The sequence below is a fragment of the Lampetra planeri genome, chromosome 5 (genome assembly GCF_965212315.1).
Source record: "Lampetra planeri chromosome 5, kcLamPlan1.2.h2, whole genome shotgun sequence".
NCBI classification, from domain to species: domain Eukaryota; kingdom Metazoa; phylum Chordata; class Hyperoartia; order Petromyzontiformes; family Petromyzontidae; genus Lampetra; species Lampetra planeri.
Window position 1 is genome coordinate 6,787,059 of NC_136111.1, and position 15,971 is coordinate 6,803,029.

General features: G+C 38.8%; 1 protein-coding gene across 1 annotated transcript in view; it reads left to right on the forward strand.

Annotated features, from left to right (window-relative positions):
• LOC144718750 (centrosomal protein of 112 kDa-like) overlaps positions 1-14,660 on the forward strand; it is a 43,684-nt gene extending 29,024 nt beyond the window's left edge. Inside the window, exons 22-27 of the mRNA XM_078594250.1 lie at positions 314-376; positions 3,900-4,049; positions 5,042-5,131; positions 7,943-8,044; positions 8,600-8,665; positions 9,153-14,660. Coding sequence (XP_078450376.1) covers positions 314-376; positions 3,900-4,049; positions 5,042-5,131; positions 7,943-8,044; positions 8,600-8,665 — 471 coding nt within the window. The 3' untranslated portion in view covers positions 9,153-14,660. The remainder of the gene's footprint in view (positions 1-313; positions 377-3,899; positions 4,050-5,041; positions 5,132-7,942; positions 8,045-8,599; positions 8,666-9,152) is intronic.
• Positions 14,661-15,971: the final 1,311 nt, after the last annotated feature.

A 15,971-nucleotide genomic window follows, 5' to 3' on the forward strand; every position in this document is an offset into this window, starting at 1 on the left:
AAGGAACACAACCGTTCTGCTGTTTAATTGATGTTTTCCAATTAGAAATGAATTATAGCTCATACCCTACCAAGTATTTGGATGACAATTTAGAAATATTTCAACATTTAAATCTCAGTTTAATAAAAAATTACACATGCAAAAGTCACTTAAGTTGATTTGTATCGTCATTATTTGCTTCATTGGCATTGCTAATTGATTAAATTAATGTGTTCCTTAAAATTGTATTTAATGCGCTTCATATTTTAGGTGACATTTCTTTACATGCACTGAGTGGATTATGCTAATTTTTTTCTTACGATTCATATTATAGAGCACTGAAGAGCTAAAAACAATGGAAGTGGATTACTCCGCGAAACTCTCTCAGGCTGCAAAGGTGAGGCTTTAATTTTGTCGTATTCCGTGCTAGTCATTATTGGTGCTTTTAATCCAGAATAATGTGTTTTCAAGCAATAGGGTTATTCCACCTTCATTTAATTATTGTAAAATTATCAAAGATAAAAAAACTGAACCAGAACCTTCATAGAATCCTTCTTGTGTAAAGCACGAACACAGCTTTTAAAAAAATACCGTTACGTTTTTGTTCTATCTTCAAACAAAAATGTAATCTTTAATTCTAGATTTGAAGCTTTCGTGACTGCAAGGATTCATATTCTTAGGTTTTTTCGGTAAAGTCACGTAGGTAAAACATTAAAATTAATACAAGTAATCTTTACATTAACTGGAGGTTCTTGCTACATGATAGGCGACGTAATCAACTGCCTTATACAGCTAACAGTGGTGAGTGATATCTGAATTGATCATCGGCTTTCCCCCTCACCAACCCAAACTGACCATACATGGTGAAGTATGGTCAAACAATCGCCACAACTGACAGTATGGGGAGGCCTTCATCCAGAAGAGCATTGACAAGAGGGCTGTAAATTATCACTATATCATTTTGTACAAAGTTGATGTGTTGTCAAATGTAGCCCATGGTGATGTGGTGTACCCGCACACAAACCTTGTGCAATACAGTCAGCGCAGTTTTGGGGTCTCCGACATGAAGACCTGGAATCAGTTACCGGGGGCAGATGTTCTGGATTCATCCTTGAGTCGGAGGAGCCAGTTTTGCAACAGACTGAAGCACTTCTGGGCTTTGTGCGAATTGCGCTTTCGAAAACCAAGTTTATTTATATTACTATGTTAAAAGTATGATCAATGCGCATTCGTAATTGACTGGACTCGAGTGTGTGACAACAAGTGTTCAGACTTATAAATGAACTTGATATGATACTGAGGCAAAGCAAAGCTCGCAATGAAAGCATCTGTTTTGCCTGCAGTTCGCTTTTGTTTTGACTGTTGTCCATATCCAGTCCATCAAGACCAACTGGTGCAGAATGTGGATTGATTCTAGAAATACAGTTTTAAATCGTGGCATGCCTTGCCACTGTTGGACATTTCCACAGCTATTTCTCAAATCAAGGCAATGTGTCGTGAAAGAGCAAATATTCATCATCATCATGATCCGTGGGCAGATGGCCGTAGGTGTCCACTGTGCATTTCGTCGTTTGTTTCCACTTTCCTCTGTCTTGTGCCAATATGCTCAAGTAGTGCACATGTTTCTGGCACCAATCTTTTATGTCGTCAAACCATTCTGTGTAAGGTCTTCCTCTCCTTCGGGTTCATTCCATTGTTCCCAATAACACACTTTTAATTTTGCTGTTGTTGCCCATCCTACATATTTGTACAAATAATGCAAGTTTCCTTCTCATCACTGACTGCATCAGGTCTTCCATTCGCAACCTTTTTATACTACTTTGGTCAATTTGGGTCTTGTTTAGATGCAGTATAATTCTATAGCAATACATTTCGAATGCTGATAACTTATCTCTGTCAGTCTTTTTCAAAGTCCAAGTCTCGCAGGCATACAAAGCTGTAGTGAACACACATGTTCTTAAGATGCTCATTTTGGTCTTGTAGCCGATTTGCTTGCTTCTCCAGATGTTATTGAATCCTACCGTTACTCCTTTTGCCTTTGCGATCCTCGCTCTTATGTCTTATGTGCAAATGTCGTCTCATGTCAATAGGCTTCTCAAGTATACACGTTCCTTTACATTTTAAATCTTTCTCCTTTCTGGTATTACTTCTTTCTAGATGTTCTTCCTTCCGAACACCATCGTCTTTGTCTTTTCCATGCTAATTCGCAGTTCTGCATCCTTTCCTGACTTCTTCTATGTGGTAAAAGAGAAATTATTACAAGTACTCATGTGCGTATTTATACACTCTAATGAACACTGAAACAGATTTGTAAAAAAAAAAAACGTAATGTTGTACAGCATTTGCACCTTTGTACGTGTGCTGCTTTTCTCTATATATATAAAAGGCAAAGTTGTGAATATGTGTGTCTGTTCAAAATGTTTAGCGTACTTCCCGACATGCAACAAACTTGAGATTTGCCATGTCGGTACTTTCCAGACTGTACACCATGCAAAAATTATGAAAATACACTTTTGGTTTTTTTTGGGGGGGGGCTCAATAATGCATATATTGTTTGCACGGCAAGTGAACGCATTGTGGTGTAGTGGTTAGCGCGCCGCGCTACGAACCCGGCGACCCGAGTTCGATTTCCGCTCACGGCCACCACCGGTAACGATTATTTCAACCGGTCCTGGGCCTCCCCTAGGTCGACTCAGCCTCAAACGAGTAACTGGTGTGGTGTGTGAACATTGCCACTGGGGAGACAAAATTCAAGCCTGGTTATTTATGTATTTCCCATTGCGACTACAGAATGCATGTATTTGATGTGAAACTTACAACCAAATATTGATTTGAAGCTTTCGTAAAGTCACGTAGGTATAAAATAAAATAAATCACGACGTTTCGGGCGCAATACGAGCGTCCGTCATCAACCAAAGTCGAAACAACAGTCAGTCTACTGTTAAATAAACTTCTAATACATATAATATAACTGCATTTTTGTACACATGGTGTCTCCGGGGTATTAAAGTTTTGCATGTTAATGTTTCGCCATGCAGCTTGTTTGCTGAAAGGGCATGTTCAACTAATGCATTTGTTTTACATAAGCTGCTATGTCAATAGTCTGAGCCTTCAGGTGTAACTTGCTTGCATGGGGGAGCAGTGGAACAGTGGCTACTGCACTGTACTTAAATTCCAGTTAGATTCCTGGTCATGCACATTAGTGGACATCGGTGTTTGAACCTACCCAGAGCCTCTGCTCGGTTCAACTCTTCCTTAAATGAGTACCAGGTGTGATCAGCAGTGAGGAGACATGCGGCCAGGCATGTTGCTCGCGAGCCACGCTCCCTCGGGTGGCTTCCATCCTTCGTAGGCATTTGCTCATGGCACTTACCCCTACAGTCTGTAAGGCCGAATGGCGAGCAGGGGTGTACTGTTTGCATAACAAAACTACACATGCTTTAAAGTTTGTATTCTAAAATTTGAAGAGTAAAAACAATTACACTTGTTGCACATATAATCTGGCCAAATGGCACTGTGGCTGAACACATTTTTTTAAGTTCAAATCTTGTTTGGGGGTTGATTAAATGAGAGCCACTTTGTGGGAAATCAACGTTGGTTACGCTGTGCCTCCCGTAATATAAATGTCGGATTTACTGTCATTGTAGTTTTTTTGTCATTCTGTAACATAAGGGTGTGTATTTTTTCATGTAGGTTTGTGATTTATGGTATTATCACACTGCACTTTGAGACACTTTTGAACTTGTCATGCGAGTATAATAAAATAATGATAAAATTATGATGATGATGATGATTGCTTCTACTCGCTCAGGACCACCAATGGAAATGAGCACCGGCCCACTTGAGTTTGAGCATGAAGATGCATTCACCTTTGAATCCCTGTGGCAAAAGTAAAATAAATCGGTGCAAACTGTGCGTAGGCGATCATGGACCTGCAGGCACAAGTGGCATCTATCCACGAGGAGGCTTCCGAAAAAAGTTTGGATGCTGAGAAGAGGCTGCACGACGCCGTCACCAAAATGCAGGGTGACCTGGAGGCACTTCGCCAAGAGCACCGCAGCACGCTGCAGGCACGTTCGCATGCCTGCTCGCCTGTCGTTTGCCTTAATTGATTAGCTAAATCATTCAGTTGCTCATGGAAGAGATGGCTGCGTGGCTCAAGGGTCAGAACGCTATAGTGGTCTCAGCCGAGTGATTGGGTACAAAAAAAATCGTAAAATTTGGGTCTGCATTTAACTTAGCTAAATTCCACCTTTGAGAATCAAACATTTTGGTTTTACTGTCACACAATGAACATTACTGTCAGAGGCAGAGCGATTGAGAAAGTGCTGCCCCTACTCTGTAGAGCAGGGGTGGGGAACCTTTTTTCTGCCAAGGGCCATTTGGATATTTATAACATCATTCGCGGGCCATACAAAATTAAATTTATGTTGCTATGAAAAAAGCGCCTAGATCTATTGCATTTCGAGTCGTGCGGTTGCCTTGGCAGGGCCAGACTAAATGATTTTGCGGGCCTTATACGGCCCGCGGACCGGACGTTCCCCACCCCTACTGTAGAGCATAGGTAATTTTAACGGGTTTAAGAGGCAGCTGAATGAAATCCACTTCTGTGGGTCATTCTTTGACACAATGGGTTGCACTGATCTGCGGGAGATCTGCATGAATATTTCGCCAAATGATGCCACACCAATAGCACAATAGGGCTAAAATCGAACAATTATGTTTTTACCTCCTTTAACATACAAAACTAGAATTATACAGATTGCACACACATCGTGTAACCCTTTTAACAATTCGAGTTCACAGTGAGGTTCTTCTGTGTGAAAGATATTGTGATTCAATTTGTCGCTCTTTGAAGAGCAGTATTTAATGTGGTCACTCAACAATAAGAGTGTTTGTTTCCATGCTTGAGTGACAAAAATGTTGAAACCCCGTGCATGTCTACACATCACTTGGTATGATTTTGCGTGATTTTGTGCGTGCATGTAGTTTATTATAATTGTAACACGAGCCTGCACTGCTTGAACATGAGATTGTTTATGGTCTTGACGGGCCCTGACAGGAACTGCATGGCCTGAAGGATACCCACTCGCGGCTGTCGGCCTCCTGGGAGAAACAACTACAACAAATTGGGCTCAAGCACCAGGAACAGGTGAGCATGCCAGTTCGTTCTAGATTTGAAGCTTTCGTGACTGCAAGGATTCATATTAGGTTTTTTCGGTAAAGTCACTTAGGTAAATTTTTTTTAAAATTAATAAAAGTAAAATAAAAATAAAATTAAAATCACGACGTTTCGGAGCCAACACAAGCTTCCGTCTTCAGGTGGAACCGTCACAGAACGATTGCTGTATCAAGTAAGAGAAATTCCAAGAAAACAGTCCTTGTATATATACTGGTTGAGGGTGGGAGGAGCCAAGGTAGGCCCCTGGATATTATTATTGAGGTTCGGTGCGGCTGAAGCACGCTGCTAGGAATGAGCCTTTGTTGTGTAGACTGGTTGAACTGAGAAGTTCCAAGAGTTGTTATTTCATTTTATTATGTTTTATTTTTATTATTTTATTACTTCCCTTCTACGTGACTTTACCGAAAGAACCAAGAAGATTGTTAAGGTGCGGCTGATGTAAAGGTGCGGCTGCTGTAAATTGGTTGCGTGCGAGGCTTAATTCTATATGGTGTACAATCATAGTTATAAAAAGAGTAGTCACAGTTACCATGTCTCTCTAGTTTATGAAAACCATCTCATGTCGGATTTGCGGGAGCACAGGTGTACTCGGTGATCCTTACGCATGGGTATCTGTAACTTTTCCATTCCAGTTAGTGCGTACGAAACAAAGGAAGTCATGTTTAAGGCAATGTAAACTGCATGAACACAAATTTCATTGTTTTACATATCTGGAAGCTTCAAGTAAAATGCATTAGTATGCGAATATAATAAATGGGAAGATTAATAATTTTATTACGTACCATTTACAAGGAAAATTGCAAATGATATGCGAATGTAACATTTAGGATATGATTTGCTTTGAGACTACAAAACTTGAACAAGGCAGGAAAAACAAGAAACAATCGAAACAGAAAGAAAATTCTCTGCTCATTAAATAGAATGGTGAAAATCCATTGAATCCCTTGGGGTTGAATTGTTAGATGTCTAATTATGACGTTAACTGCTGTTGCTATTTCAAACGGTTTGCACAATATGACGCTTATTTCCTTTTTATTTGTGCACCGTACGGACAAATATATTGCTGCTACAATAGTTGCACCAAGAGTGAATGTGTGTGCGAGTCTGCTCTTTTGACTTGGCCTCTGAGCGATGACTTTTAGTGAACACAATGCAGCACACTTGACTGAAGAGTCAAACAGAAATAATGTGTTCCTCTACGAATTTCTGAATTTGGCTTGGAACCTATGTTGGATTTCGCTGATTTCAGTGTACGCATGAAATTCCATTTTGCAAACTTAACATTGTAATTAGTTAGATTTAAGGTGGAATGACCCAGCGTGTTTATACTACTGCAAACATACATGTTTTTTTAAGCCAAGAAGAAATTCAAATTGTCCACCTTCATGCTGCATTGGTTTAATGCAAGTATTTAGTTTGGATAGTGTGTTTAGTGTTATATTGGCTTGTTATACATGTCTTGGAAATGAGCTTGTTCGTACATTGTATGGCCTGAGATACATGTGTACATGATCATTGTAAAAGTAATGATCTTTAATCGTGGACCAATACTTTGGTGAATCAGGCATGGTATTCATTTATGGTTTCATATTTAGTCTTGTTGCATGATTTCAAAATAACATATTCTTGGGTCTTTCGGTAAAGTCACGTAGATAGGTTCAATGAAAATAACAAAAAACGACGACGTTTCGATCGCAACGCAAGCGGTCGTCTTCAGGAAAAGGGGGGTTTGCTTCCAAGGAAAACTGTTTATAAGGGTTTGAAATGGACGTAGCCCAAATGTCAGCAACCAATGATAATGTAAGTGTTTGGCAGCGAGCCTGGCGGTGGTTCGTTTTCCACCAATCAAAGGGCTGCCAGGTGAAAATTAGCACATGTTAAAGAGAGATTAGCATGTTAATGGAAGAACGCAGCGCCGCAACCAAGGGGTCAGCGCGCAAAGTGACTGTGAAGAAAGCGCAAATTTGAAATGGGTGTAAAGCACAACTAACATCGGAAGGTGGTAGGATGGGAACATCATAGCCAATTATGACTTCAACTGTTTGATAACGTCCTTCCAGTGATTGCTCAGTTTGTACCCATTTTCTCGGTTGAAATTGTGTCTGTGTTTATATATATGGATGGCTTCATGAACGATCTTTGTTGATAGCCAGTGGGCTTGCAAAGTACCTTCGTCTTAGAGAAATCAATTTCGTGTGAGCCAACAATGATCAGCCACGGCTGAAGTGTCGGTCCTCCCGTGTTTAAAATCTGCCTTATGCTCACGAACGCGGTCCGAGACATGTCTTTTAGTTTCACCAATGTAACTACTGCCGCAGACACAGCTTAGTTTGTAGACACCGGGGTATTGCATGTCAGGTACTTTGCTCGGGTAAATAGATGTTAAATAGATATTTTTTAAACATGAAGAATGCTAGGGTAACATTAATGTGATTTGTGCTTATAATTCTGAGTATTTAACAAGTAATATTATAAATATAATATCAATATAATATTACTTGCCTGTTCTTTAAGCGTGTTATTCATTATTCAAACTACATCTGTTTAGCATCAGCTCCGCATGCTCCTCCTACTTTATAGCTCTAAAATATCTGCCAATGGGGCACAGGGCCCCACGTTAGACAGCGCAAAATCGAGTTGGCAAGTGAGGCTCTCAAATGTTTTCTTCTGAGTTAGCATTGATCTTTCTTAAATAGTTCCAAGTATTTTAGATGTCTTGCTTTGACCATGACGTTTTTGGGTGAGATATCCCAGCTCCACCTGGTATTAATTGCCTTGCAGGTGACGGCGCTGCGGCAGGAACATGAGAAAAAGCTGAAGGGCCTCATGCCGGCGGACGTCCGCAAGCAGCTGGAGGAGACCATTGCGTCCCTCCAGTCACAGGTGACAGGCAGAAAGACACATGGGGGGGTGATATCAACTCCACCACTGGCTGCAAATTGGACTTCAGGGTTGGGCCGTATGTTGAGCGCATCTTCTCTCAAGCTTTTGGCACCACGCAATTGAACCAAAGTGAGGAAACTCACCCAGTTCATCCTGATTGGAGACCAGGTGAGATTCCTCATGTCATCATCCAAAGATACCAGTCGTAGTGCGTGGCACAAGCTTGAGAGAATATATGCTCAACACGCAGCCTAGCCCAGAAGACTACACTCGGATTACGAGTGGCTGGGAAAACCTACGTACGTGCTTATTCCACCACTGGTTGTGGGATTAAATCCTCAAAAGCAGACATGCTCCATTCTAAAGTTTTACTCCTCTCCCCTCTCCGAATGCATTCTGTTTCAAATGGAATTGTATGAAAGCCATGGCAGCTTCTCTTGTGACACCACCGCTCTGTGGGTGCATCACGAGCGGGCAATTAAAGGCCGCCAAAGATGCTCTGCTTCTTTAGAGAATTCCCTGAATGACCAATTATGATTCATTCTGCCGTTCCAGGTGAACTGCCTGCAGAAGCGTGCCTCCCTTTTGCAAGAGCAGTTGGATAATCAAAAGACCCTGTAGGTAAGGCACAGAGCCCTGATCCATTGTGCATCAGATGGGCTTTGACATTTCCCTGGAGGAAATGTATAACTAGAAAATTGTAATAACTATCGACATATAATGATTGCAGAAAGCCAGTCATGGTTTATTGTGAATTTCTGTTGTGTTTGCACAAAGTTTTTTAAATAAGGACAGTTACAGTTTCCAATAATTATGTGATTTAAATGCCCATCGTGCTTATCAATAAATGCATGATATCGATCCATGGTCTCATAAATGTCGAAAATCCCCATAAAACTCAAAGCAATAAATTTACAATCACAAAAATGACATTTGTCCAACACTAGGCAATTATAATTTTATAGAAATATATGGTGAACAGACATTTTAAAATTTTATATGCCATTGCTAAGCTGCAAGTCGCACATATAATGCCCCCTCTAAGGGTGCGTGGGGCGGTTGTATGTGTTTACATATTGATTTGTATTGCATGTTGTATGGACTGCAGATAACTGCATTCGGCTGCCGACATAGGGCTGCGATCAGTCAAAGATGCCTCCAGGGTCACCCTGCAGGTGTTTGCAATTCCCAGCCCATCTGTCTGTACATACACACTGACCACAGGGCTGTGACTGGCCTTGTCAGCTCACCCCTCACTGTAGCCCTCAGCATCTAAAAAAGCCAACCATATGGTTGCTTTGCAGCCAGTTACATAAGCATTGTAATTGGGCTTATGAATACATTCAGTGTATTGCAATAGCAAACTACAAAATGTAGTTTGTTGCAGTTCACTCGTATTTCCAATAACTACCTGCATTGATGTCTGTCTCGTGTGATTACAATCTAAATTATATTTCGAGAATACAGTACACTGTATGTGCAGTGGAGTTTGTGTCGGCTACGGATGGGGAAAGGTGTCAAAATAATGGAACATACTGTGATGACGTTTCATTGGAGGTGTGAAGGAGTCTTTGAGAAACAGACAAGTGTTGTATTAGCATACCCCGACTAAAAGCTACCCGAATTGGTGGCACTGTCGTTTCAAATGTTCAAATGGCTAATAGGTAAACGAGTTAAAACCCTGGTCAGATCACCGACTCAACTGTCTTACCTTTGTGTTTGATACATTTAAAGTGGCTTCTGTCATATGATTGTGGAATTCCCACCACTGGCATAGAACCATTTATGGACATGACAACCACCCCCACATTCATTTGAATAGGGGGAGACCGACTTGATTGCTTTCTGATCATGCACTTTTTGAGAGGTTACATTCATTGACTACCTATTGTGACAGCTATGCAGATTTAACAGGAAAAACATTCTGCAGTGACATATGCTGTTTCCTTTTACAAATTAGTGGCCTATTGAAAGAACAATTTACTTTTTTCATGTAACATTTTTCACGTCGGATCATTTCTCTGCATGTAAGTTAAATTATATGCCATTTATTATGGTATAACAACAGATGTGTATTTATAATTTTAATATGGGAGTGTCTTTTTACATAGTCTCTGTACACCAATGGACACATACATGCTTCACATGTCTATAAATGGACCAAAACAACATCATAAAACATTAATGGTATTCTGAAAAAGTTGTGCCTGACAATAATGATGAATGTGAAGTGTAAAATCAAGCAGAAATGTATTGGTTAATATGTTGTGTTTGTGCTCTTTTGCGATGTTTACATTGAGTGGGTGTGTTCGTTCATAACAAGGGCCCACCTATCGTCTCAGGAACTGATGAGGTCGCGATTCCTGCATAAGCTCATGCTCATTGTAAAGTAATTTATGTTTTACAAACTATATTTATTTATATATGAAACACTCATTGATTTATGTGCATAAACAAACACACGCTTGAGACTATTTATCACTGAAATACAAAGGCTAATCGCAAAGTCCATCCCTGGTTTTAAAGTAATGTATTGTGATGACAATGTTTCAAAATATTACTTAAATTGTAAAATAACACAACACGTGTTTACAGTTGCGCTTTCCTCCATCTACATTTTAGCTACATAGCCTTTATTTTGTTCACACATTTGAGTGGTATCTTTAAAAAAAAATACCAAACGATTTGCAAATATTTTACCTCAACTTTTCCAGCTGCATTTTTATCACCGTTAATGTCATCCTGTAACCTTGAAGGTTGACCGAAGGAGTATCCATCACAAACACTACCGGTTATTTAGATGCAATTGTCCATTATCACTGTCTTCTCAATTTGTTATGATTATCCAAATGTGCAAAGTTAGAAAAATTGCGTACAAATTACTGGAGTATATTTAGCGATCATTGCCGCTTTTGCAAAAACTTGGTAAGACCCTCCTGAAAAGGGTCTCGAGACTCGGTGAGACTTTCCTATTAATATGAACTAGCTTGTTTGCCCATCCAAGGACGGGTGTATATTGCAGTAAATCTGACATTAAATAGAAAAATTGTTCAGCTCATGATTATTGAGGAGGGGGGTTGCCCCATGTGTAGTGACGTCACCCGCTAATGGTTATTGGGGAGGGGTGCGGCATGTGGAGTGACGTCACCCCCTCATGGTTATTGGGGAGGGGTGCGGCATGTGGAGTGACGTCACCCCCTCATGGTTATTGGGGAGGGGTGCGGCATGTGGAGTGACGTCACCCCCTCATGGTTATTGGGGAGGGGTGCGGCATGTGTAGTGACGTCACGCCCTCATGGTAATTGGGGAGGGGTGCGGCATGTGTAGTGACATCACCCGCTCATGATTATTAATGAGGGGGGGGCCTCATGTGGAGTGCCGTCATGTGATGGACACACACGCATTCTTGGCTTATTATATTAGATAGGAAAATAGTGCATTCCCTCCCATCAGAAAAATACATTTTCAGATGTGTTGTCCATTGGTATTGAAAGAACGTTAAATTCTGCATGTTTTTATACTATGACACAAAAACTAGGGAAGGACTTTATTATCACTCTGTTTTACTGCATACCAAAGCCATTAAGCTGAAATAAATGACACAATCATTTGTATTATGTTGTTTCAGTGATTATATGTTATTGTTGAAAACATTTCCAATTTGTCAATTCCTATGATGAATTACATGTGTGTCATGGAATGCACTTAACATTTAAAAAGTTGTCAAAATACACAAAGGAAGCAATGAAACTCTACAAGATAATGTCATTGATAATCATTGTGTTTTAATTTATAATTATGGATCGGAAAAGATGGATTGTGAGCTGACCTGTGACAGCCACGCATTGAGTTTATTTTTGTTAACCATGTTTATAGACATGTACGTGTACGATTGTTGTATTTTACTGTCATATTTTTGTGAAGTGTGTTCTTTGTATGTAGTTATATTTTTATGCATACGGTATTTAAATTAAGTTGATATGGCTATAAGTATGGCGATTTTACGTGTGTCAAGTGTTATTTTTATTAAAAAGAAACAATATTGTATTACTTGGTGTATATTTACAATAAGCACGATGGTGTGTCAGTAATTTCACTAGACTGATAATCAAAAAGTTATGATTTCAAATATGACTCTGGGGTGGACTCAGCCCATCATCCCTCCAGGGTTGTTAAATGAGTGCTACTTTGTTGCAAATCAACAGTCCATGGTCATCCTATATAAGTCTAGTCCCATTCCATGGCAATATGGGATTTCCACCACTGGCATTGGGCCACTATTCCACAATTCCAGATATCGTTACATGTATCATGGCAAATATCAATCACGAGTAAGACTCACTGCCCAATGGTGAGAACACACAGGTTTATAATGAGCATCAACATTATTCTCTTGATTCATCAGTAATTGTTATTAAACATGTAAAGTGTCCAATGGTCACCATAATTGTCACTAAAGCTGTAGATTGCGAGCTGTGTAAGGTTCAAGTATCATATCCCAACAACATTGATATCTAAAAATCCGCTGAAAACCAGACGTTACAATCCTTCTGACATGAATTGCCCACTGTGTGTTGTATACAGGATGAATTGAAGGAGTGCTGGTACATTACCCACAACGTGGTAGCTCATTTACACCTAATTGTTTTCGTCTTGGGAGATTGAACTGCACAGTAAATGAGATGTGTGCATTTCAATTGATCTACTTAAGTGCACACATCTGATTTTAGACTGCCATGTCGACTGACCAACCCCACGATCACATCTCACACTCTCATTTAGTGAATGAGAGTAACATGTTAGTAAAATACATAAATAATGATGTGGGTGGATTTGGAGGATTTTGACGTTTCAACTGACATGCTTGAATGGGAATGATGGGACGACACTGATATAATGTAGCATAAACATTATTAACACAAACCACAGTTTTTTTTAGGCTATAGTAATATGTCTAAACCACGATATTTTCTGAAAAAGGCTTATCTGAAACAGGAATATGAATGCCCTCTTAGTAAAAAGAATCCTTCTGTGTTACAGTTATTTAATACATCATTATGTAAACACATTAATATTCTACGCAGAAAAGATATTTAATTGCAAGATTTACTTCAAGTGTATGAAAAAAATAAGGTGTAATAACTGGGCATGTAACAATTCATCCACATTAATTAGATTTTTACAGTTTGGGGTCATAATTACATTTTACTATGTAAATCTTTGTGTCATTCCTAATCTTATTTGTATTGTTTCTTGTTCTCTTTCTCCTGTTTATAATTGTGTTTTCGCCATTATAAATATAACATGATAATATAATTAGCATACAATCTAAATAATAAATTATCACACCATTCAATGCATGAATTGTGATCCTAAAAGTCTATTTCAATTGATGAAATGCCAAGCAACTTAGAGGATTATACAAATAAATATTACAAATTGGAAAACGTACATATTTGAGATTCTTCCTCATCAAAGCAAATTTTGTCTGTTATTGATTATATGAGCACTGTAAGGTGAGATGTTTTCGTTCTAGATTTGAAGCTTTCGTGACTGCAATAATTCATACTCTTAGGTTTTTTCCGGTAAAGTCACGTAGGTAAAAAATAAATAATAATAATACATAATAATAAATAATAGAAATAAAATAATTATTTGCTTTCTATAATTTTTTCTATTTTTATTAAAATAATTATTTTATTTCTATTATCTTTTCTATTATTATTTATTTTTTACCTACGTGACTTTACCGAAAAAAACCTAAGTATAGATGTTTTCGTATTTGTATACCTATTTCACAAATACTATTCTTGTCAATGGAGAAACAAAACATTTGTCAAACTGATTTGAATTTGCACTCAGTGAAATGTGCTCATTTTATTTTACACAACTATTTGTTAAAGTGTAATAGTCATTTAATTTATCATTGCTAATCAAGTATAGAAAACCGAAAAGATAATGCTATATTTACAATTTTTATGGGATAAGTTATGCTCATCATGCTGTCTAGAGGCAAACTACTTTATTGCATTCATTGTTGTTTTTTGCAGATTGTCATACATTAATAATACTTGAGTTTGACATGTTTCTGTTGCAGAGTCGCCTTGCCAAATGATAGGGTGTGCTATAAATTGGGAAGAAGCCATATTCCGTTTTGGTCGTGCCATCTGAAATGGCAGCAGATGTGCGTCAATTAACATTACATCGTGGATGGAATAAATAATTGAGTAATGCGGTCCATGTTAATCACTTTGAGGCAGTCATATAACCTCTTCTTGGTTCTTTCGGTAAAGTCACGCTGTCTTTCCGACAGACCTGTTCTTCACCTGAGGACGGCTGCTTGCGTTGTGGCCGAAACGTCGTGAGAATTATTTTATTATGTTTTATTTTTATTATTTTATTATTTCCCTTCTACGTGACTTTACCGAAAGAACCAAGAAGATGAATCCCTGCAGCCACGAAAGCTTTAAATCGCAGTCATATAAGTTGCCGTTTTTTACCTCAATGTAAAGTGTAGAATGTTTTATATATTTGTTTTATCTTTGAGTATTAATGTGATGATGACCCTGTGAGTGGAAGATTTGTGCCAGAAAGGCGCAAATAAAAATGTTCTTCACTTGCGTTCTCCAATGCTTTCTCCAGTGTCACACCTATGGTGGGGCACGATGATAGATGAACTCACGAATGCATTTAACTCAATGTCCGTGTGAATATGTATTTCTCCGCGTGCATGTCGGGAATCCCAACAGTACTGTGCAAGGGAAATAATAAAAATATAAAACAATAAAATTCTCACGACGTTTCGACTGCAACACAAGCAATCATCAGGTGTGAAATCCACAGAAAGAACATTTTCTTCCAGTCGAAACGTCGTGAGAATTTAATTGTTTTATATTTTTTATTATTTCCCTTCTACGTGACTTTACCGAAAGAACCAAGAATATGAATCCCTGTAGTCACGAAAGCTTTAAATCAAAATTTAGTATTGTGCAAGTTGGAGAAATCCCATTGGAGGGGGCTGTGTTCAGAACAGTCTGCGAGTGTAGCACTACGAGGACAAGTACATAAAACATATAGCATGAAGGGGGTCAGCCACCCACATATCAGCAAAGAGGTTTTTAATCCAATGCTTAAAAACACGAAAGGTATACAGGAACAGGGTTGTACTGTATTGCATTTTGTCATACAATTGCATTGACCCGTTTGTGTATTTACAAGATATAGCCAAAGATCGCAATGAAAATGTAAATAAAGTACAGGATTTGTCATTGTCTGCAATATTTGTAGTGCAAATAAATAATAACCTGCATTTCAAGAATGTGGTTTAATCCCCTGTTAGAAAATAAGCAAACAATCAAGTAAGCTTGTTGTGTTTCCACGAAAACATGTAATAGTGTCTTTACTATCAGGTGCTCAAAAACATGCTATGGAAGTGCTAACATATAGTGATATAAACACGTGTATTTTTTTTTACAACTTTATTTTATTTAGAATCCTAGTGGTAGGTCAGCTCAGTATCACCATAGGGTAAATAAAATAAGTAATGCTTTGTGGGACGTCAGTAGTGGTCATCCAATTTAGAGGCTGGCCGCAAAATAGCAATGTGGAATTGCCATCACTGGCTCTGTATTCGCAAAGATGAGCACGGTCGTTTCACACTCCTTCGAAAAGGGAGATGCTTTGACTTGTGGTGAAGTTGGTACTGAACTATCAATTGTAGTCAAATTGTATCAGCAATGTAAATCATAAGTAGTGTCACCTCATAAATGTCACATTTCTTGTGGTTTATTCAAGTAACTTATCCAGTTTATTAGATGGTTAAAAAGGAGGCACTGGCCTTTTCCACCAGTGGGGAATTTGACCAATGTGAGTTTTTTTTTAAATGTACCATTAATAATGGCTTATTCTTGTACTGCAGTTATGTCAC